Source organism: Oncorhynchus kisutch, linkage group LG8 (assembly GCF_002021735.2).
Source record: "Oncorhynchus kisutch isolate 150728-3 linkage group LG8, Okis_V2, whole genome shotgun sequence".
Classification (NCBI taxonomy): domain Eukaryota; kingdom Metazoa; phylum Chordata; class Actinopteri; order Salmoniformes; family Salmonidae; genus Oncorhynchus; species Oncorhynchus kisutch.
The window spans coordinates 64,210,600-64,231,012 of NC_034181.2; the positions used below are offsets into that span (position 1 = coordinate 64,210,600).

The 20,413-nt window shown below is 45.6% G+C and overlaps 1 protein-coding gene across 10 annotated transcripts; it reads left to right on the forward strand.

Annotated features, from left to right (window-relative positions):
- Positions 1-31: 31 nt before the first annotated feature.
- LOC109895425 (protein mono-ADP-ribosyltransferase PARP6) lies at positions 32-19,909 on the forward strand. 10 transcript variants are annotated; one of them, XM_031830831.1, is made up of 24 exons: positions 32-129; positions 2,523-2,630; positions 4,088-4,225; positions 4,649-4,726; positions 5,319-5,413; positions 5,606-5,666; positions 5,788-5,878; positions 5,997-6,063; positions 7,384-7,533; positions 8,275-8,425; positions 10,740-10,871; positions 11,281-11,376; positions 11,549-11,641; positions 11,747-11,872; positions 12,051-12,116; positions 12,295-12,362; positions 12,977-13,025; positions 13,144-13,256; positions 14,516-14,588; positions 16,363-16,432; positions 17,294-17,388; positions 17,476-17,539; positions 17,659-17,743; positions 17,857-19,904. In XM_031830831.1, exons 3-24 carry the CDS (start codon positions 4,223-4,225, stop codon positions 17,957-17,959), a joined length of 1,929 nt encoding a protein of 642 aa, XP_031686691.1. In that variant the 5' UTR covers positions 32-129; positions 2,523-2,630; positions 4,088-4,222; the 3' UTR covers positions 17,960-19,904. The 10 variants fall into 10 exon arrangements, with proteins under 10 accessions (XP_031686691.1, XP_031686692.1, XP_031686690.1 ...); XM_031830832.1 differs by lacking the exon at positions 32-129 and having other exon boundaries at positions 2,335-2,630; positions 17,857-17,992; positions 18,806-19,904; XM_031830838.1 differs by lacking the exon at positions 32-129 and having other exon boundaries at positions 2,393-2,630; positions 12,054-12,116; positions 17,857-17,992; positions 18,806-19,909.
- The last annotated feature ends 504 nt before the right edge of the window (positions 19,910-20,413 follow it).

Consider the following 20,413-nt stretch of genomic DNA (forward strand, 5'->3'; position numbering starts at 1 on the left):
TCATTTTTGAATGAAGTGATTATATATTTTTTAAAGACCTAGAACAGCAGTATTCACTGCAGAACTATCTATTCTATGTCTATGGCAAGTCTCCCCTGTATGCATGGAGCTAGAGCCTCCTCTGAGAAGGTATGTACACTTGTCCTGTATAATTATTTCTATTGAAATGGTCATGCACTGTGCAGTAGAACTTAGTAGATCAAATGATTATGGCATGCTCCCCCACCATAGGCTCTTGAAGTACAGTGCATTCGTGAAGTATTCAGACCCTTTCCCTCTTTCCATATTTTGTTACGTTACTGCCTTGGATTAAATAAAAAATGTCTTCATCAATCTACACACAATATCCCATGATGACAAAAATAAAACAGGTTTTTAAAAATGTTTGCAAATGTGTTAAAAATAAATAAAAAACAGCAATACCTTATTTACATAAGTATTCAGACTCTTTGCTATGATACTTGAAATTGAGCTCCGGTGCATCTTGTTTCCATTGATCATCATTGAGATGTTTCTACAACTTGATTGAAGTCCACCTGTGGAAAATTAAATTGATTGGACATGATTTTGAAAGACACACACATGTCTATATAAGGTCCCACAGTTGACAGTGTGTCAGAGCAAAAACCAAGCCATGAGGTCGAAGGAATTGTCCATAGAGCGCCGAGACAGGATTGTGTCGAGGTACAGATCTGGGGAAGGGTGCACAAAATTGTCTGCAGAATTGAAGTTCCCCAAGAACACAGTGGCCTCAATCATTCTTAAATGAAAGAAGTTTGGAACCACTAAGACTCTTCCTAGAGCTGGGTTCCCGGCCAAACTGAGCAATTGGAGGAGAAGGGCCTTGGTCAGGGAAGTGACCAAAAACTCTGACAGAGCACCAGAGTTCCTCTGTGGAGATGGGAGAACCTTCCAGAAGGACAACCATCTCTGCAGCACTCCACCAATCAGGACTTTATGGTAGAGTGGCCAGACAGAAGCCACTGACTCCTCAGTAAAAGGCACATGACAGCCCACTTCAAGTTTGTCAAAAGGCACCTAAAGGAATCTCAGACCATGGGAAACAAGATTATCTGGTCTGAGGAAACCAAGATTGAACTCTTTGACCTGAATGCCAAGCATCACGTCTGGAGGACGGTGGTGGAAACATCATGCTGTGGAGATGTTTTTCAGCGGCAGGGACTGGGAGACTAGTCAGGATCGAGGGAAAGATGAACAGATTGAGATCCTTGATGAAAACCTGCTCCAGAGCGCTCAGGACCTCAGACTGGGACAAAGGTTCACCTTCCAACAGGACAACGACACTAAGCACACAGCCAAGACAACGGAGGAGTGGCTTCGGAACAAGTCTCTGAATGTCCTATAGTGGCCCAGCCAGAGCCCGGACTTGAACCCAATCTAACATCTCTGGAGAGACCTGAAAATAGCTGTACAGCAACGCTCCCCATCCAACCTGTCAGAGGTTGAGAGAAAAAAAAATGAAAGGGTCTGAATGTTGAATACTTAAACTTGCAAACATTTCTGAAACCTGTTTTTGCTTTGTCATTATGGGGTGTTGTGTGTAGATTAGTGAGATTATTTTTGTTTAATCCATTTTAGAATAAGCCTGTAATGTAACAAAATGTGGAAAAGGTCAAGGGGCCTGAATACTTTCCGAATGCACTGTATGTCCTATATTTGTCTTCAGGCAGAAAATCTTAACAAGGGTCACTGCACTTTGGAATTCCTGCCATAACACATCAGCAAAGAGTGAGACAGCACTCCTTACTAAGAGTGGACACACATCAGAGCCAGAGCCTAATCTGTCCATTATATTGGTCAGTACTTACCACGATGCAGGGAGCTAACCAGGCTAAACACTGATTAAGACCGTTGCACAGAGGCTAATTGCCATTGTCTCAGACGCTGACTCAGCCACTGTACGATTTCCTAAACAATATGCAGCTCTATAATTGCTATACACACTGCAATACATTAAATACTGTTCCGTTGCTTCTACATTTCATGAGTTAATTAGAATGTGTTTTGTTCCTGAGAATTCACTTTATATATATTTTTTAATTTCATCTTTTAGAAAAGGCGATTTGTGAGCATAACAGACAGAAAGGTCCTAAAATAGTATCAGACAATAGACATGCACTTCTTTCTCAAAAAGTGATTGCTCTGGCAGAGACACAGGCACAGACTTAGAAACAGACTCAGAAACACACAGTCATCACAGGACTGCCATGTTCCTCCATTTTCCTCTCGCCCTTCTCCCCCTTAGCAGAAACACAGTCAGCTGCAAGTCACATGACCAGCTGCTAGCTCCAACTGAGCATGCTCAGGCCCCTCAGTGTTGTCAGGCAAAAAATAAGACGGCAGTATGAGTCGAGATCTGCAATAGATAAACACAGACATAGAGCAGCCACCGGGAAGCAGAGAGGCTGATGCTGACAGGGAGCGAGAGGGAGGCAGCCATTTTGGCATTTACAATTCTCACTGCTGTTTTTTAAATCATTTTATTTTCATTTTTCATTCAGGGGGGACATAGCAAGGATATAAAAGCAGGTGTTCCCTTTAAGAGGGAAAGGATCAGGACCAAGGACAGCATCCTCCCTCTCCATCCTCCATCTCCAGCTCCTATATAGGTAAGCGTGTCAGCCGGAGGAGAGGTGGGGGAGGGGGAAAGCTGCATGCCTCTGCGTGTGTTTAATTTTCATTGAGGGGATGAGGGGAGGGGGTCAGTTTGCATCTCTATCTGTATGTGAGATGACAGAGAGAGGCGTGAGGGGGTCGGGACATGGCAATGCAGGCGGGAGAGGACAGGAGGAGGAAGGGGGGGGGGGGGGGGGGGATAATGGCGAGTGGGGTTGGGGGGGGGGGCTTTCCAAAAGAGGATTGCTGAACATCCAGGATATATGGAAAACCATCAATAGCAATAGGATACATGATAAATACACTATAGTTGAAGTGGAATGTGGTCTCGCTAGAGGCAGTTTCTGGTGAAACAAAATGGCTCAGTTTTGGGGAGAGATGAGGTCGCTGAACTGAGTAAGCACAGAAGAAGAAGGGAGAGAGACAGAGAGAGACGTGTTTCTTCATTTTTACTGACTCATACATATCTGGTAGAGGAGGCATCGTTGGATTTGTCGTTGACTCTAACAGCCACAGGCTGTGTATGTGTTGTGAGTTTATTAGCGGGTTCTGTGCCAACAACCTGTATTCAACTATGAGCATCGTACAGTAGACAGGAGTCCATTACCATTATGTATTGCCCTCAGTGCATGTTGTGTTTAGCTTAGGGGACACAATGTCTGATGTGTTTACATCTGAATGTAAAGATATGGCAGCTGAAATATGTGGAGGGAATTACGGTATAATCTGGAACACGATTATATTTTTGTTGGGAGCTGTTAGGGATATATCATAGATTCAGTTTGTCTATCTAGCACAGTGATCTCATCCTCTGAGGACATTGTGAGGCCTGAGAGCTTAATGACTGATTATGATTGCTCTGTTGAAATATCTCAATTTTAGGATGCTGAGAAAATGTCAAAAATGCCCTGAGAGAAATATATCCCTCCCTGGCTTTAACTCCTAATTCGGCCAGGTAAATCTTTTGCACAATTTCAATGATTGTTCCTAACAAAGACGATTCCTAAACTTGAGAGTGCAGGTAATACAATGAAGTGATTTCATCAAATGGACGGCCCTTTCCTTACCTTTTGCGCACAGATTGAAAAGGTTAGATGAAGATTCTGTTGAATATTCAGATGACCTAAACATAAAATTGTGCACAAAGCACAAACACGTAAAGCCTCTCTCTCCCACACACTCTCCGTCTTCACTGTGAGTAATGGGAGGGTGACAGACGGCAGAAGTGGCTGTTGCTAGGATACATGGCACGGTGGACTGCAGATGATTGAAAGAAAAAGGGAAAAGGAGACCACCATTAGGAAGTGGCAATGCGGAAAACGTCATTGCATCACTGTTTAGTAAGCTGTGTTTATTTAAGGTAGATGCTTCGTAAAAAAATGCTGAAATAAGAGACATTACTGTAAGATTATTGTTCTTGTTCCTCCTGTCTCTCATGCCAAATGGTTAGGTACCACGGTTTGAGAGGAAGTCCGAGTGACCAGGCCAGACTTCAACCTCAGTCCCTCCACCTACATGGAGCTCAGCTGTTATGGATGGGAGAAGCCTAACCCAGTCTGAGAAACCCCTATGAACAACAGACCCAATGGTGAGACAACTCGTATAACACCATATCCAATGGTAGTATCATAGTCGTAATACTGTAGTCTCTGTTTATCATCAGGCTGCAGTTATCATAATAGATACAGTCGGAATGGCTGATGTATGTAGATATTTAATAGGCATATAAGGCGAGATGCCTTGCTGTCGATAGCTACTAAGCTAAACAAAAACCTAATAGGGAATCGTCGTACATGTTTTACAAATAATGTATTTGTATTTGACTTATTTCATGTCTAGTTGTACTTTGTTTATCCAAATGGATCTCCGTCCATCCCTTTGACGTGACATCAAAAGCTTTATTTTGAAGTCTTTGAAGAACTGGCAGCTAAATGGACAGAGAGAGAGAAAGGATGGGAGATGGAGCGATAATAACTAGAATGGCGTTTCACATCTGTCTGTATGCCTGCAGGACATCAAAGGCCAGTCCTGGACTGATGAGGAATCAGATGGGGAGAATGAGTCGGAGCAGTTCCTCTATGGGATCCAGGTACCCAGGCTGTCATGACATCCTCCCAGGCCTTCTATCCCTCCCAGAGGGCAAACCGGACAAAATGTCATAATGACATCTTTTCAACCAGTTTTGCCCGCTAGGCTCTTTGGTCCAATACAATCAGAATCATCACTTGGGGTCTTCAGAACTCCCCGTAGTGGTCCTCAGAAACTGTTATCTTATTACATCAAATCCTATGTGACATACACAATATGTTCATCTTTCAATCAGCTTTTTACAAAAAGTTATCTCTAAAGGCTCGGTTTGAAAGTACTGTAAATTCAGTCCGGTTTTAAAAGCCTATTCTCCATTGGATTCAGACCATCGACCAAGAAATGAGAGCCTGTTTGTCGGCACTGATATATGTGTGTGATAACGAGACAGATAGAAGATCGAACTAGAGATAGAGAAACACACAGATACAGTCCTGTGAGACAGCAGAACTGGAGACTGGCCCTGTACCTTGTCTAATACTACAGTCATTTCATACATGAGTATCAGAGCTAGCTCATATTACTGTAAATGGAGGCTAAAGCAGCATCTCCATGGATAATTCAGTGGTCTGACCTCTGCCCCTCCCGGCCTGTAGGGGAGCTGTGCTGCTGACCTGTACCGACACCCCCAACTGGATGCAGACATCGAGGCAGTGAAGGACATCTATACCGACAGTGCTGTCTCTGTCAGGTACTACAGTACACACACAGTCGCCACAGCCAAGTCTGGAAACCAAGACCACTGACTGTTATTATCATGATCAGTAAATACGTTGCTCCAGACAACATCAGACCCACTGAGATGTCAAGTTTCTTAGCATGGAAAAGCTGATCAGTTTATGTGATTATTAAATCTGTATGTTTGTTATTCTTCTTCTTTCAGAGAGTATGGAACCATTGATGATGTGGACATTGACCTTCAGATTAACATCAGTTTCTTGGATGTGAGTTTTCATTTTATTTTCTATGGGCATTCCAGTATTACAATTCATCATAGTAGACAGTGTATGTGTATATCATATGTGTGTGTGTGTGTGTGTGTGTTTGTGTATGTGTTTGTTCCAGGAGGAGGTGGCAACAGCCTGGAAGGTAATCCGAACAGAGCCCATCATTCTGAGACTGCGCTTCTCTCTCTCGCAGTACCTAGATGGACCGGGTGAGCAGAGCCCCAGTGGCCGTGTGTGCGCGCATGCGTTTGCCTGCCTGTGTTTGTGTAATCAGAGCTGAGTTCTTCACTCCTATGTGTTGCATAATAATGAGTCATCTATTCTCAGAACCGTCAGTGGAGGTGTTCCAGCCCTCCAATAAAGAGGGCTTCAGCCTGGGCCTGCAGCTCAAGAAGTGAGTCCTATTCGAGTCACATGCCACTCAGCACGATTCCTCACATTCTGGTTCAGAGAGGCAATCCATGGGTCTTACGCTAATGTCACAAGATTTCCACCATTTTCAATGACACCTATACAACTTCTACTATCAATGCAAAAGTATGTGGACGCCCCTTCAGCCACACCCATTGCTGACAGGTGTATAAAATCGAGCACACCGCCATGCAATCGCCATAGACAAACATTGGCAGTAGAATGGCCTTACTGAAGTGCTCAGTGACATTCAATTGTCTGCCCTAGAGAGCTGCCCTGGTCAGCTGTAAGTGCTGTTATTGTGCAGTGGAAATGTCTAAGAGCAACAGTGGCTCAGCCGCAAAGTGGTAGGCCACAGAATGGGACCACAGAACGGAACCGGCGAGTGCTGAACCGTGTAGCGTGTAAAAATTGTCTGTCCTCGTTTGCAACACTCAGTATTTGAGTTCCAAAATGCCTCTGGAAGCAATGTCAGCACAAGAACTGTTTGTCAGGAGTTTCATGAAATGGGTTTCCATGGCCAAGCAGACGCAAACAAGTCTAAGATCACCATGCGCAATTACAATTGTCGACTGGAGTGGTGTAAAGCTCGCCACCATTGGACTCTGGAGCAGTGGAAACGTGTTCTCTGGAGTGATGAATCACACTTCACCATCTGGCAGTCCGACGAACAAATCTGTGCTTGGCGGATGCCAGGAGAGCCCTACCTACCCGAATGCACAGGGCCAAATGTAAAGTTTGAAGGAGGAGGAATAATGGTCTGGGGCTGTTTTTCAGGGTTCGTGTTAGGCCCCTTAGTTCCAATGAAGGGAAATCTTCACGCTACAGTATCCACAATTCTGTGCTTCCAATTTTGTGGCAATACTTTGGGGAAGGCCCTTTCCTGTTTCAGCATGGCAATGCCCCTGTGCCCAAAGCGAGGTCAATACAGAAATGGTTTGTCTAGATCGGCGTGGAAGACTGACCTCAACCCCACCGAATACCTTTGAATTGGAGCACCGATTGCGAGCAAGGCATTATTGCCCAATATCAGTGCCCGATCTCACTAATTCTCAATGTGGTTGAATGGAAGCAAGTCCCCTCAGCAATGTTCCAACAAGACTGTAGGCTGTTATAGCAGAGGGGGTGACCAACTCCATATTAATGCCCATGATTTTGGAATGAGATGTTCGACGAGTAGGTGTCCACATACTTTTGGTCATTTAGTGTATATTATGTACCTAAATGTCTAGTAGAGTCAATGACATCTGCTAATTTCGTCCGAATTCAGTGATTGGGACTGGTTGTGCTGTCTGCCCTGTAGGATCCTGAGTACGTTCACGTCCCAGCAGTGGAAGCACCTCAGTAATGAGTTCCTGAAGGCCCAGCAGGAGAAGAGACACAGCTGGTTCAAGGCCGGGGGAACCATTAAGAAGTTCCGCGCAGGACTCAGCATCTTCTCTCCCATCCCCAAGTATGGCTCTTATTACAGCTTCTAGTACTGACCCGGATGCTATTATAGCTTCACATTCACTATCCTGGTCAGATTTCATCATCACTGTCATCTCAGTAGTCAATGGGTATGTTTACATCCATTCAATAAAACAATTCTTGTGAATACTCTGATTTAATGTAATGTTTAGATTAAAACGTTTACATGGTTTGCAAGAAGACCAATTTCGCTTACAATCCTCTATACATGGACAGGCTTCCTGATGGAAAAATGTAGAAAATTGGCAATCAAAGTTAACGTTTTATCACGGGGGACCATGTTATTTTTGGGAAGCCTATTTGAGTTTGGACATATAAAGTTTGTGTGTATAAACTATTTTAAGGACATTTTCCCGAACTCACTTCACTCGATGGAGCTCACACGCAGATCAAATACAACACAGGCACTCTAATAAAGGTGTTTACATGTCCTAGTAGCTGTTTTAACTGGGTTATGCTTTCACTTTGCTTGACCTTACGCAGATTAAGATAATCAGAGTAAGCTGGTTACATGACTAGTGCCAAACTAGTATTTGTCATAATTAGCTTAATATCAAATTATTAGTGTGCATGTAAACATACTCACTAATTAGTTGCTCTGAACTTTCGTGTTTGTATAATTTTCTTCCATAGGTCTCTGAATGACTGTCTGTATGTGTATGTGCTGTATACTTCCAGGTCTATCCATTAATGGTCTCTGGGTTGTGTGTCTGTGTGTTCCCAGGTCCCCCAGCTTCCCTCTGATCCAGGACACGGTTCTGAAGGGAAAGCTGAGTGTTCCAGAGCTGAGGGTGACCCGGCTCATGAATCGCTCCATCTCCTGCACCATGAAGAACCCCAAGGGGGAGCTGTTCAGCTACCCCCCCAACAGCCAGGTCGGAGGTCACCTTCCCTCACCACCACCATCACACACCCCTCTCCTGACTGGCCCTCTTACCCCTATACACATCAGCACAGACAACACAATATTGATTTATTTTTGATTTATTACGTTGATTTAGACAACAATAACATACATCTGAGAAGTGAGAAGTGATGCGTTGTACCAGATTTAGCTAACAGCTAACTTACATCTGCAGTCCCCGGGAAGGTGAACATATATAAACATGGAAACATTGTATACAAAAGGACAACATACATGCGTCAGACATGTTCAAAACAGCAGTCAGGACATACAGACACGTTTCAAAACAGGGGTCAAGACAATACACGTAAAAGTCATTCCACATATTGTTGTTGGACCTGAGTTGTAAAACACAAATCACACTGCGTGCACAATTATTAGGCAAATTGTATTCCTCAGGATAAATGTTATTGTTGAACAGACAGAATGCTCTCAGTCAATCCAAAATGTTATTGAACCTCCAACCTGAAGGTTTAACAAAGGAAAAGTGAGTTTTGTCTTTCTCAGGGAAATATATGTGTGCACAATCATTAGGCAACTCATTTACAAAAATAATTTCTCCCAATTCACTTGTTTATTCTCAATTTTTAGAGTAAGTGTAACAAATAAGTAACAGAAAATGGCAATTAAATAACATTTTGGGCCTTTCAAAAATATTCAGTGACCAATATAGCCACCGTTCCATCCATGGAGTCTGTCAGATTCTTGATCTCCCAAATTCTGTTCAAAGAGGTGTATTGTCTTCCCTCACTGTAAATCTCAAGTTTGAGAAGTTCTCAATAGGATTTAAGTCAGGTGAGGAAGGGGACCAGATCATTATTCGGGCATCTTACTGGCTAGCCAAGCAGTGGAGTACTTGGATGCATGTGAGGAGAATTGTCCTGCATAAAGGTCATGGCCTTCCTGAATACTGAGGACTTCTTCCTGTACCACTGCTTGAAGAAAGAATGTTCTAGAAACTGGCAGTAGGTTTAGGAGTTGAGTTCCAGTCCATCTTCAACCCAATAAAGGTCCAACTACCTCATCCTTAATGATAGCAGCCCATACCAGTACCCCTCTTCCACCTTGCTGGCGCCTGACTCAAAGTGATGGCCTGTGTCCATTACTGATCCAACCACGGGCCCATCCATCTGGTCCATGAAGAGTCACTCTCATTTCACCTGTCCATAAAACCCAAGAAAATCTGTCTTCAGGTGTTTCTTTGCCCAATCTTGACGCTTCAGCTTGTGAATCTTATTCAGTGGTGGTCGTGTTTCAGCCTTCTTGACCTTGGCCATGTCTCTGAGCACTTGACACCTTGTACTCCAGGTAGGTAGCAGCTCTGGAACATGGTGGCACTGGAGGATAATGGGTTCCTGGTAGCTTGACGTTTAATTCTTCTCAGCTCTGGAATATGGTGGCACTGGAGGATAATGGGTTCCTGGTAGCTTGACGTTTAATTCTTCTCAGCTCTGGAATATGGTGGCACTGGAGGATAATGGGTTCCTGGTAGCTTGACGTTTAATTCTTCTCAGGTCTTTTGCAGTTCATTCGTGCCTTTTCTTCTCCATGCGTTCTTTACACCCCCAGTTGACTATTTGCAAACAAAACGTTTGATTGTCCGGTGGTCACGCCTCAATAGTTTAGCTATTTCAAGAGTGTTGCTTCCGTCTGAAAGGCATTTTACCATTTTCGACTTTTCAGTCTCAGTTACATCTCTTTTTTGGCCCATTTTACCTGAGGCAATGAAGCTGCCTAATAATTATACACACCTTAATATAAGGTGTTATTCATTTTCGCCACACCCTCCCTCATTACACAAATACATATCACCTGAAAATGATTCAATCCAATAAGCATTCGAGTTTATATGTTTCGGAGTTGGAAAATGTGCTTAGAAATAATGATAAGATAAGAATACTCACTTGCCTAATAATTGTGCTCACAGTGTATTGCACAGAGCCTAATTATTGCACCTCATGAAATTGCACGTGTGTTTTGATGGATATTCTATTCACTGTGACCGTACAGCTAGCTAGAACAGTCAAACACAATACATCATCCATATCAGAAAGTGCATGAATTCAGAGCATTACTCGTAACAAACAACTAGTTCCCCATTCTATTATCCACACTATCTAATTGTTTTCTCGCTTTGAACTACCTGACAACTTTGAATGTTCCCCTCCCCCAACCAACACACCTACAGTACTGTACCTACCTTCCTTCCTGAGCCTCTCCCTACCCATACCTGACCACGGCTGGCGCCGTGTCCCATAATGCTTTGTCTTCACTGTACCCATCAGACTGTGGCTGTCCCGGCGGCCAGGGCCCCAGCGCAGATTACCACGAGGCAGCTGATTGAATTGTTTTTCTCATCCCAGGCGGGCGGCCACTGCAAGAACATCCCTACCTTGGAGTATGGCTTCTTAGTACAGGTAGATAAGACCTCAAGGGCAAAGCTAGGGCCCTAAACAGGCTTTTAGTTCACTCTGAACGTCCTTCCAAAACAACTGCAAAGCACAAACACTGATAGGACTATCAAGGGTCAATCACACGTACAGGAGTTAGAGGACATAGTATGTGCTTAAAGAAGGTCTCTACCTCTGTTTGTTTGATTTGTGAAAGTTGAAATGAGGAAGTGTTTTATCTATCACATTATTTCAGATTCAATGTATTTAATGTGCCCGTGTATGAGGGGTTTGTTTCAACCCTGGGTAAAGTGACAGACTAAAGCGTTGATAAGAGGCCCAGTCAGCTGAAGATGTCATCATAGGATAGTGATATATGGTGCTGGAGGAGAGGAGGGAGTGATTGGCAGGAAAATCATGTTTTGTCTACCGACAGATAATGAAATACTCGGAGCAGAGGATCCCCACTCTCAATGAGTACTGTGTGGTCTGTGACGAGCAGCACGTCTTTCAGAACGGATCCATGTTGAAGGTAGACCACATTTTTTTTAAAACATTCAGTGTGAAGGGAACGTTAAAATGTAATCGTTTCAATTCAGTTATGAGCAAGTTTCTTTGTTTCACTCAGATTGATGTTTGTTTGTGTACGTGTGTGTACCACTTGCCCTGTGTGTGTGTGTGTGTGTGTGGGTGTGGGTGCGCAGCCAGCTGTGTGCACTAGAGAGCTGTGTGTGTTCTCCTTCTACACTCTGGGTGTGATGTCAGGAGCAGCAGAGGAGGTGGCCACTGGAGCAGAGGTGACTGCCTGACTAACAACACACACACTTTCTCTATCCCCCTGTCTGGTCAGTCTGTCCCTGTCTATGTGGTGATAACTGATGGGCTTTCATGTTGATCCCTAGGTGGTGGATCTGCTGGTGGCTATGTGTCGGGCTGCTCTGGAGTCTCCTCGTAAAAGCATAATCTTTGAACCCTACCCGTCTGTGGTCGACCCCAACGACCCCAAGACTCTGGCCTTCAACCCAAAGGTTACCCACCGTTGCTATGGTTACACACCACGATACATGTTGTCTGGTATATGTGTTAACATTCTAGAACATTACTTTGGGCTCATTGAATGGGTTGTAGGTATTAATCCAATGTTTTTCTCTCTCCCTGTCCTTCTGACGCCTGTCTCTGTGGCTCCATCTTGCTCCCTGGTCACAGAAGAAGAACTATGAGAGATTGCAAAAAGCACTGGACAGTGTCATGTCCATCCGCGAGATGACCCAGGTACTGAGGCTGGGGGAGGCTGGGATGAAGGAAGGGCAGTCCTGTGCTGGACTTGGGCTGTAAAAAAGAGACTATATATGTGTCGTTGCGTTGAATCGTCTCCTTGTCATATTTAGATCTGGTAGCCTAGTGACGAAAGGATAGTGGGGTGTGAAATAATGAAAGCTGTCTTTTCCAGGGCTCATATCTGGAGATTAAGAAACAGATGGACAAACTGGACCCCCTGGCTCACCCTCTACTGCAGTGGTAGGTAGAAGGTCTCTGCTTACACCTCCTGCAATCTAAACCTTCAACCTTGTTCTGCCACTTTCACTAACCTGTTTTTCTTCTCCCCGCCCTATCCCATCCTCTCTCCTCCCTCTCTCTCCCTCTCTCCCTCTCTCCCTCTCTCTCCTCCCTCTCTCTCTCTCCCTCTCTCTCTCTCCCTCTCTCCCTGTCCCATCCTCTCTCCTCCCTCTCTCTCTCCCTCTCTCTCCTCCCTCTCTCTCTCTCCCCCTCTCTCTATCCCTCTCTCCCTCTCCCTCTCTCTCCTCCCTCTCTCTCCCTCTCTCCCTCTCCCTCTCTCTCCTCCCTCTCTCTCTCCCTCTCTCTCCTCCCTCTCTCCCTCTCCCTCTCTCTCCCTCTCTCTCTCGCTCTCCCTCTCTCCCTCTCCCTCTCTCTCCTCCCTCTCTCTCTCTCCCTCACTCCCTATCCCATCCTCTCTCCTCCCTCTCTCCCTCTCCCTCTCTCTCCCTCTCTCTCTCTCTCCCTCTCTCCCTCTACCTCTCCCTCTCCCTCTCTCTCCTCCCTCTCTCTCTCTCCCTCACTCCCTATCCCATCCTCTCTCCTCCCTCTCTCTCTCTCCCTCTCTCCCTCTCTAGGATCATATCCAGTAACCGATCCCATATCGTCAAGCTGCCTCTGAGCAGGGTATGAATAACACAGATCTCTGGTGTCTGCTCTTCCTCGTAACTGTTGCCGTGTGTTCTCCACTACATGATTCTTTATTCTCTCTCTCCTTCCCTCCGTCTCTCTCTCTCTCCTATAGCAACTGAAGTTCATGCACACATCCCACCAGTTCCTATTACTCAGCAGCCCGCCTGCCAAGGAGGCGCGCTTTCGCACGGCCAAGAAGCTCTACGGCAGCACCTTTGCCTTCCAGTGAGTCCCCTCTCTCTCCCCTAAGGGTGCCACTCCCCTGTAGTGGTCCCATATACAGTATATGGCAGCACCAACCTCCCCTTAACCATAGACTCCCACATACAGAATAGGTACTATGTTTTATTTAGTTTGAGATAACTTTATTCGTAAATTGTACACAAAGTCCAACCGAAATGTATCCCATCCCCTCCCAAAGACACTCAAACATACAGGTTGGAGAGGTTGGAGCAGGGGGTTGCCACACTGGGTGCCCCTGGAGCAGTTGTTGTGGGTGGTTAAGTGCCTTGCTCAAGGGTACAATGGCAGGCAACGCATTTAGGATTAGATACTCGCATCCTCCGGTTGCCAGCTCACTTCCACACCGATTTTCATTTTCCCGTCAGACCCAGGATTCAAACTGGTAACCCTCCGGTTGCTGAGTCGCCTCTCTAACTGCTAGGCTACCTGCCGCCCGGTCTTATAGACAGAGACAACACATAATATAGTCCCACATAGCTGGTAGTTACAGCATCCACCAGCTGACGGCACAGTGAGCAGAAACCACACCCTGTTTTCCCAGCAGTACTGGGTCCCTGATGTAGAGACATCAGTGTGAGCAACAGACAGAGTCAGACAGCCAATGCCGAAAGGCACGAAGCAGAAGCATGCATGGGACCATCTCAAAGCAATCAGAACTGTCTCAGTCCCTCAGGGAGCTAGCTGAATTCAATTCAACGGCCACTCCTCTTGAACATTGTCTCTGCTAAGAATAACAGCATGGCTACCCTGTTTCACCCCTTGGGGTTTATTTGAGGACAATAAGAGATGAGAGACGGTACAGTTTGATGTATTCCCACTGAGACTTCTATTCACGTCACATCCTGCTGTTGAAAAGAGAAGGAGGGGTGATGTAATATCAGGAGATTTCTGAGCTGTTCTTGTGCTGTAGGTCCTCAGCCATCCTGCTGTTTTTAGCAAAGTTTAGAAAATGTGAGAAAATAGAATTACTATCCCATACAATCAGCCAAAAACACAGTGGAAACAGACTTATTGCATTGCCAATAAGATGTAGATATCTCACGGGCATGAATGCTTTACTCGAGGTACAGTATAACAATCTGTCCATAAATGGTTGGCATGCAAACGTGGCAATAATTGCGTTTTGAACGATCTCTGCACAGCATTGTTGGAGCCTTTAGAAAGCACTGGCCCTGTTTGAGGAAGAAGTGTTCAGTATTCACAGCTCTCCTTATCTCTCTCTCTCCCTGCACCTGCTCTAGTGGTTCCCATATAGAGAACTGGCACTCCGTTCTGAGAAATGGACTAGTCAATGCCTCTTATACCAAACTGCAGGTATGTAGATCCAGCAGTTGGCTGAACTAAGACGCATCCTCCCTTGGACAGCGCCTGTCTGTCCTCCTCACACACAGTGCAGGTTGGCTGTCCAGCTGATCCATTTTGACAGTAACGGATGCCAGGTTTCTCTCTCATTGTATTGCCAGGCCCACCGGTAATTTCCCCTGGCATATGTCGAGCACTTCCTGTTTCCTGCTCTGACAGCAGTGGACACCACGCCTCTTCCTGTCCTGATAGAGAGGCGGAGGGGCTGTGTTGTCTGCTGGGGGGCTGGGGGTTACCAGTCGGCCTGGCTGGAGGCGTGGCTGCCTGGGTAGACCACTAAGAGCACTGAGTAGACTAGGTCAGAGGTTGCGACTGCTGCCCCGTCCCATGTCTGTTTCGCTATGAGGATCCACAGAGTGGGTGAGTAGGTGAGTGGGTGAGGGACCCAAGGAAGGTTAGTAACGGTCATCACCTATACTGTCTCTTTATTTACCTCTATGCTGATCCTAATGATGTTTCATATGTAAGGTATATGGCTGAACCTCCTGGTAGTTCCAGACCCTGTACAAGACATTAAACCACATGCATGACAATCTATTTTTATGTCTTAAGGTTTATAATGTATGCACCTTTGAAACACATCTCGCTCCTTCCTGTTATTATATTATGCCTTATGACCGGGAGAAGTCAGCAGGGTGTTTGTTGTCAGTGAGTGGTTTATTATGAGCATATTACAGTATTAGAACCTTTGTTGTTAGATCTTTGAAGACTCGTCTTTCATCCCCTTGTTCTGCATCCCTCGCGCTCTCTCTCCCTCCTCCTCACCTTGAGCGTTTGTTTGTTCATTCTCTCACCCCTTCAGCTTGCACAGCAAATGTCATTGTGTCTCTGTCTCCTAGCCCTCGTTCTGTTTTCCAAACTCAGGAGGGATTCTTCTTTCTCCATCCAGTTCACCCTCCACTCTCACAAAGTATTTCTGTGGGTGTCACCTCTCCACTGGAGCTGAAACCCCCTCTGCTCTGCCATGGATGTCCATCAAACATTCCCCGTCTTCTTCATCCTCTTCCTCCTCATCCTCACCTTGTTCTGTCGCCGTGCGTTCTGATGCAGCTCCATGTCCTTATGGATGATTTACATGAATGTTCAACACAAGACTTCAACATGGACATTTGTTACCTCACCTCAACATCTTATGAGGTCTCAGTGGGTAGTGGAACAGGAGACTATGGGGTCCAACAATAGTCAATGTATTGCACTTTAGGCAGGTGTCTTTTTCTATTGCACTTCACCTGGTGGTGTCTCTCTTGTGTGTGTGTGTGTGTGTGTGTGTGTATGAGCGTATGTGTCTCTGAGTGTATGTTCCTCTGGCAGTGTGTCTTTGAGTGTGATTGTGTGTGTGAGCGTATGTGTCTCTGAGTGTATGTTCCTCTGGCAGTGTGTCTTTGAGTGTGTGTGTGTGTCTGTGTGTGTGTGTGAGCGTGTGTGTCTCTGAGTGTATGTTCCTCTGGCAGTGTGTCTTTGAGTGTGTGTGTGTGTGTGTGTGTGTGTGTGTGTGTGTGTCTCTGAGTGTATGTTCCTCTGGCAGTGTGTCTTTGAGTGTGTGTGTGTGTGTGTGTGTGTGTGTGTGTGTGTGTGTGTGTGTGTGTGTGTGTGTGTGTGTGTGTGTGTGTGTGTGTGTGTGTGTGTCTCTGAGTGTATGTTCCTCTGGCAGTGTGTCTTTGAGTGTGTGTGTGTGTGGTGGTGGTGGGCTCTCAGTGATTCTTCCCCTTGCTCTTTTCAACGCAAGCTGCATGGTGCAGCCTATGGAAAGGGTATCTATCTCAGCCCCATCTCCAGCATTTCCTTTGGATACTCAGGTAGGAAGCCAAGGCCTGCTCTCTCTCTTTCTCTCTCTGTCTCTCTGTCTTTCTCTCTCTCTGTCTCTCTGTCTCTCTCTCTCTGTCTCTCTCTCTCTGTCTCTCTCTCTGTCTCTCTGTCTGTCTCTCTCTCTCTCTCTCTCTCTCTCTGTCTCTCTGTCTCTTTGTCTCTCTCTGTCTCTGTCTTTGTCTCTCTCTCTGTCTCTATATTTCTATCACTCTATCTCTGTCTGTCTGTCTTTCTCTCTGTCTGTCTTTCTCTCTGTCTTTCTCTCTGTCTGTCTGTCTTTCTCTCTGTCTTTCTCTCTGTCTTTCTCTCTGTCTGTCTGTCTTTCTCTCTGTCTTTCTCTCTGTCTGTCTGTCTTTCTCTCTGTCTTTCTGTCTGTCTGTCTTTCTCTCTGTCTGTCTGTCTTTCTCTCTCACCCCTCGTCCTTCAAACTGTTGGTTGTGTCTGCTCTGTTTGTTTAGTTGACTTGTCTCTGGTACAGTCCATCTTCATCTTCATCTTTGGGTTGGGTTCACCTACCTGTGCTGTCCCTGCACTACATTGTCCTGTGTGTCCACTGTGGGTCTGCTGGTCTGGTCTGTATGTGTCTGGCTCTGTACATTGCATATCACACCGTGCTGTGATCATGTAGTCATCTGATATCATCTAGTTTTGTGTGCATGTGTGTCTAGGTCTAACTGGGTAAGCAAGCAGCCATTTTTAAGTAAGGTTAAGCAATACCCTGACCCTATGCCATCCTCACCTGTTGTTCCATCAACAGAACTCAACGTATGTTCAGCTGTTGACATGTTCTCAGCATCCTGTACAGCTCTGACCAGCTTTGCGTTTGTTCCCATCCGTGCGTGTGTGTTCAGGGATGGGTAAAGGACAGCACCGCATGCCCACCAAAGATGAGCTGGTGCAGCGGTACAACCGAATGAATACCGTTCCACAGGTGCAGTGTCTGATGGTGAGAGACACGTAGGACTTACAACCATTTGCCCTGTTGATACGTGTCCGGGCATGACATCATGCTCTGTGTTGACTGCCTCCACAGAGCCGTCCTATCCAGTCAAGGTTTCTCCAGAGCCGGAATCTAAACTGCATTGCCCTTTGTGAAGGTAAATACTGTACCACATGAAATGTATAGACGAGCGTGGTCAATTTGAGCCATTGTTCTTTGTCGTGTTGTGGTGTGTTTTGTTAACCCCTTCCATGTCTCGCTGTCTGCCTGTCTCAGTGATCACGTCCAAGGACCTGCAGAAGCACGGCAACATCTGGGTGTGTCCTGTGTCCGACCACGTTTGCACGCGCTTCTTCTTCGTGTGAGTAACACGACTCTTATCGTTCCCCTAGAAGTCTACGTGACGCACAGCAAGACAGGCAGCTAACAGATGCATCGTTTCATCCGATGTGGACGGTCACCTCTGTGTTGCAGGTACGAGGACGGCCAGGTGGGAGATGCCAACATCAACACCCAGGAGCCCAAGGTGCAGAAGGAGATCATGCGTGTGATCGGCACTCAGATCTACTCCAGCTAATGGAGGCTCTCCCGGGGGCCCTTGGAGGAACAGGTCTGTACTGAAGATATGAATACAGACAGACATTTGGGAGACACAAACTCAGACCAGATGAGGGAGGTTGATGATCTTTACGTCTCATATCTACAGTCTCGTTCCCTTTCCTCACTTTATATTCCACTGCTTTCTGTTCTCACTGTGTAGCAGTTCCTCCTTTGTGCTCCAGTGAGCCACACCCGTGGGCTAGATAGTGCTGGAGAACACAGGGATGAATGAAGGAAACCTTAGATGGACTGGTTTGCCACACACACACACACACACACTCTGAGCTGAAGCGCACGAACACACTCACTTCCCTTTCAGCCCCCTGGTATCTCATTTCCTCCTGAGCCACTGTCAAGTCTCATCCACTCTCTTTTATCAGCTGCAAATGTGAGAATCCTTTGGACTGTGTATCTATATTCATCAGTTCTCATTGTGGATATCTAGAAGAAGAACAGCGAGTCATGTTTAGTTTATTACACCCCCCTGTGGGTGTTGAATGGGGGATCTACATGCATGTAGAAGTTGGTTATTTTATTGTGTTTGTTGTAGGCATTATCTCAGTGATCCGTTTATTTCCTATTCTTTGACTAATGACATAAATTAACGGGCCAAGATGCAATTATCTCCCGGGTCAAAGCAGTGTTGTGGGTCACTGAAGCCCTCTGGTTGAGTAACACGATCGTATGTTGCACAGGAGAATCCATCACGGGCTAATATTGTTACCAGTCTGTCAGGAGAGACTAGTCACAGACAGACACAGCCACAGCCTGCTCCCTCTGTCGACTAAAGCCTTTTCTTGTCTTCTCCTGACGTTTCATTTAGGGAAATTAGACCGGAGAGTCAAAATGATGACACAGAGAATACTGGTGCCCCCTAGACTGCTGAATCTGAGAGAGCATGATGCAAAACCCATAGCAACACTCTTCTTCGAAAAATCACACTGACAAGAGGAGCTGAGGAGCCATGGCCATAGACTTATCTTTGTGACTTGAACCATAAAGTACAGTCCATCCCACTCTGAGAGACTAGGGCTGTGACCCCAGGTGAATCCATGCCCTACAGCACACTATCCCTCCCTACTCAGAGATATAATACATGGAGTTATTATATGGCTATGGCTCTACCAACAGGATGTTGTTGTGCTTTACTTACATATTTACGGTTTACCTTGGGGAACGGCAACCCTGTGTATAATTTACCCTGTTTATCAATTAGCTGTATGTATGTGTGGGTTATTCGTAATTTCTGTACAATCGTACATTATACTGGACATTGCACTTATTCAACATTTGCCTAGCCCAGATAAAATGTATGTTCTCTTCTCTTCTCTCTCTCTCTCTCTCTCTCTCTCTCTCTCTCTCTCTCTCTCTCTCTCTCTCTCTCTCTCTCTCTCTCTCTCTCTCTCAGCCTGTCTCAAGGTCTACCTGTCTAGTGTGTAGAAAGACAGGGAACCACAGAAAGATTTATATTTGGATTAAAAGTAAACTAAACTACTAAATGTCCCTTATGGTGAAATGTCTTCACTAGGACATGCATACTGAACATGACTTGGCAGTAGGTGCTGGGGACAAATGCAGAGCGTCGTTGGTGTTGAACAACACGAGTGTATTGTAAATGTAAATAAGGACCAGAGAAGGAGAAATGTACTGTTGGGAGAGAAATGACTCTATCTGCACAAGTCAAGTATTGTTTGTCGAGATGAAAAGACTGGGGGAAACACCTTACCCAGCCTTCAGTATCTAGTGCTCCTTCTGGCTGCGGTGTGTAGGGCCCGTTGGCAGCTGATTCCTATTGTCCCCCCATTAAGAGTGACTGTATTCAGAGCCCTATCTGTTCTTGTCCCTCTCTGTCAGTGGTGTGTTCATGATGGTGACGACGATGGAAAGATATGATGAAAGGAATGAATAAAGATTTTGCACAATTTTAATAATTGCCTCCTTTTCTTTCCGTAATGTTTAGAGAGTCGTTGCTTGTGTTGTGGAGCAGAAAGGGTGTTGTTACCGTACGACGTTACATGAAAATATGTACTGGTGTCTCGTAGCCTGCAGGGGGCGTCCTCGCTCCGTGTGACTACCCAGACGTGATTACTGTCCACCATTCCAACTGTTGCGACTGTGAGGATCAATAGCTCTTTTATTAAACATCTAACTTCATCAATGAAAAATTACATTTATCGGCTAAAGCCACTCCGGTGTTCAGGTGCATCGTGGTGATGCCAATAATTGTGGGATTTGGTCAGGCGAATGCATTAACAGGAGACCTGTTTGTTGTGCTTGGTGTTGGTAGGTAGGTGCTCATATGATGTCAGCAGGGAGCACTTTTCCCTCATAGAGAGGGGTTGTTAAGACCTGTTCTCCAGCCAAATTCCCACTCTGACTCTCTAAATCTGACCGTAGAAACCGACTGAGCCCAGCGCTGCCACTCCACTGC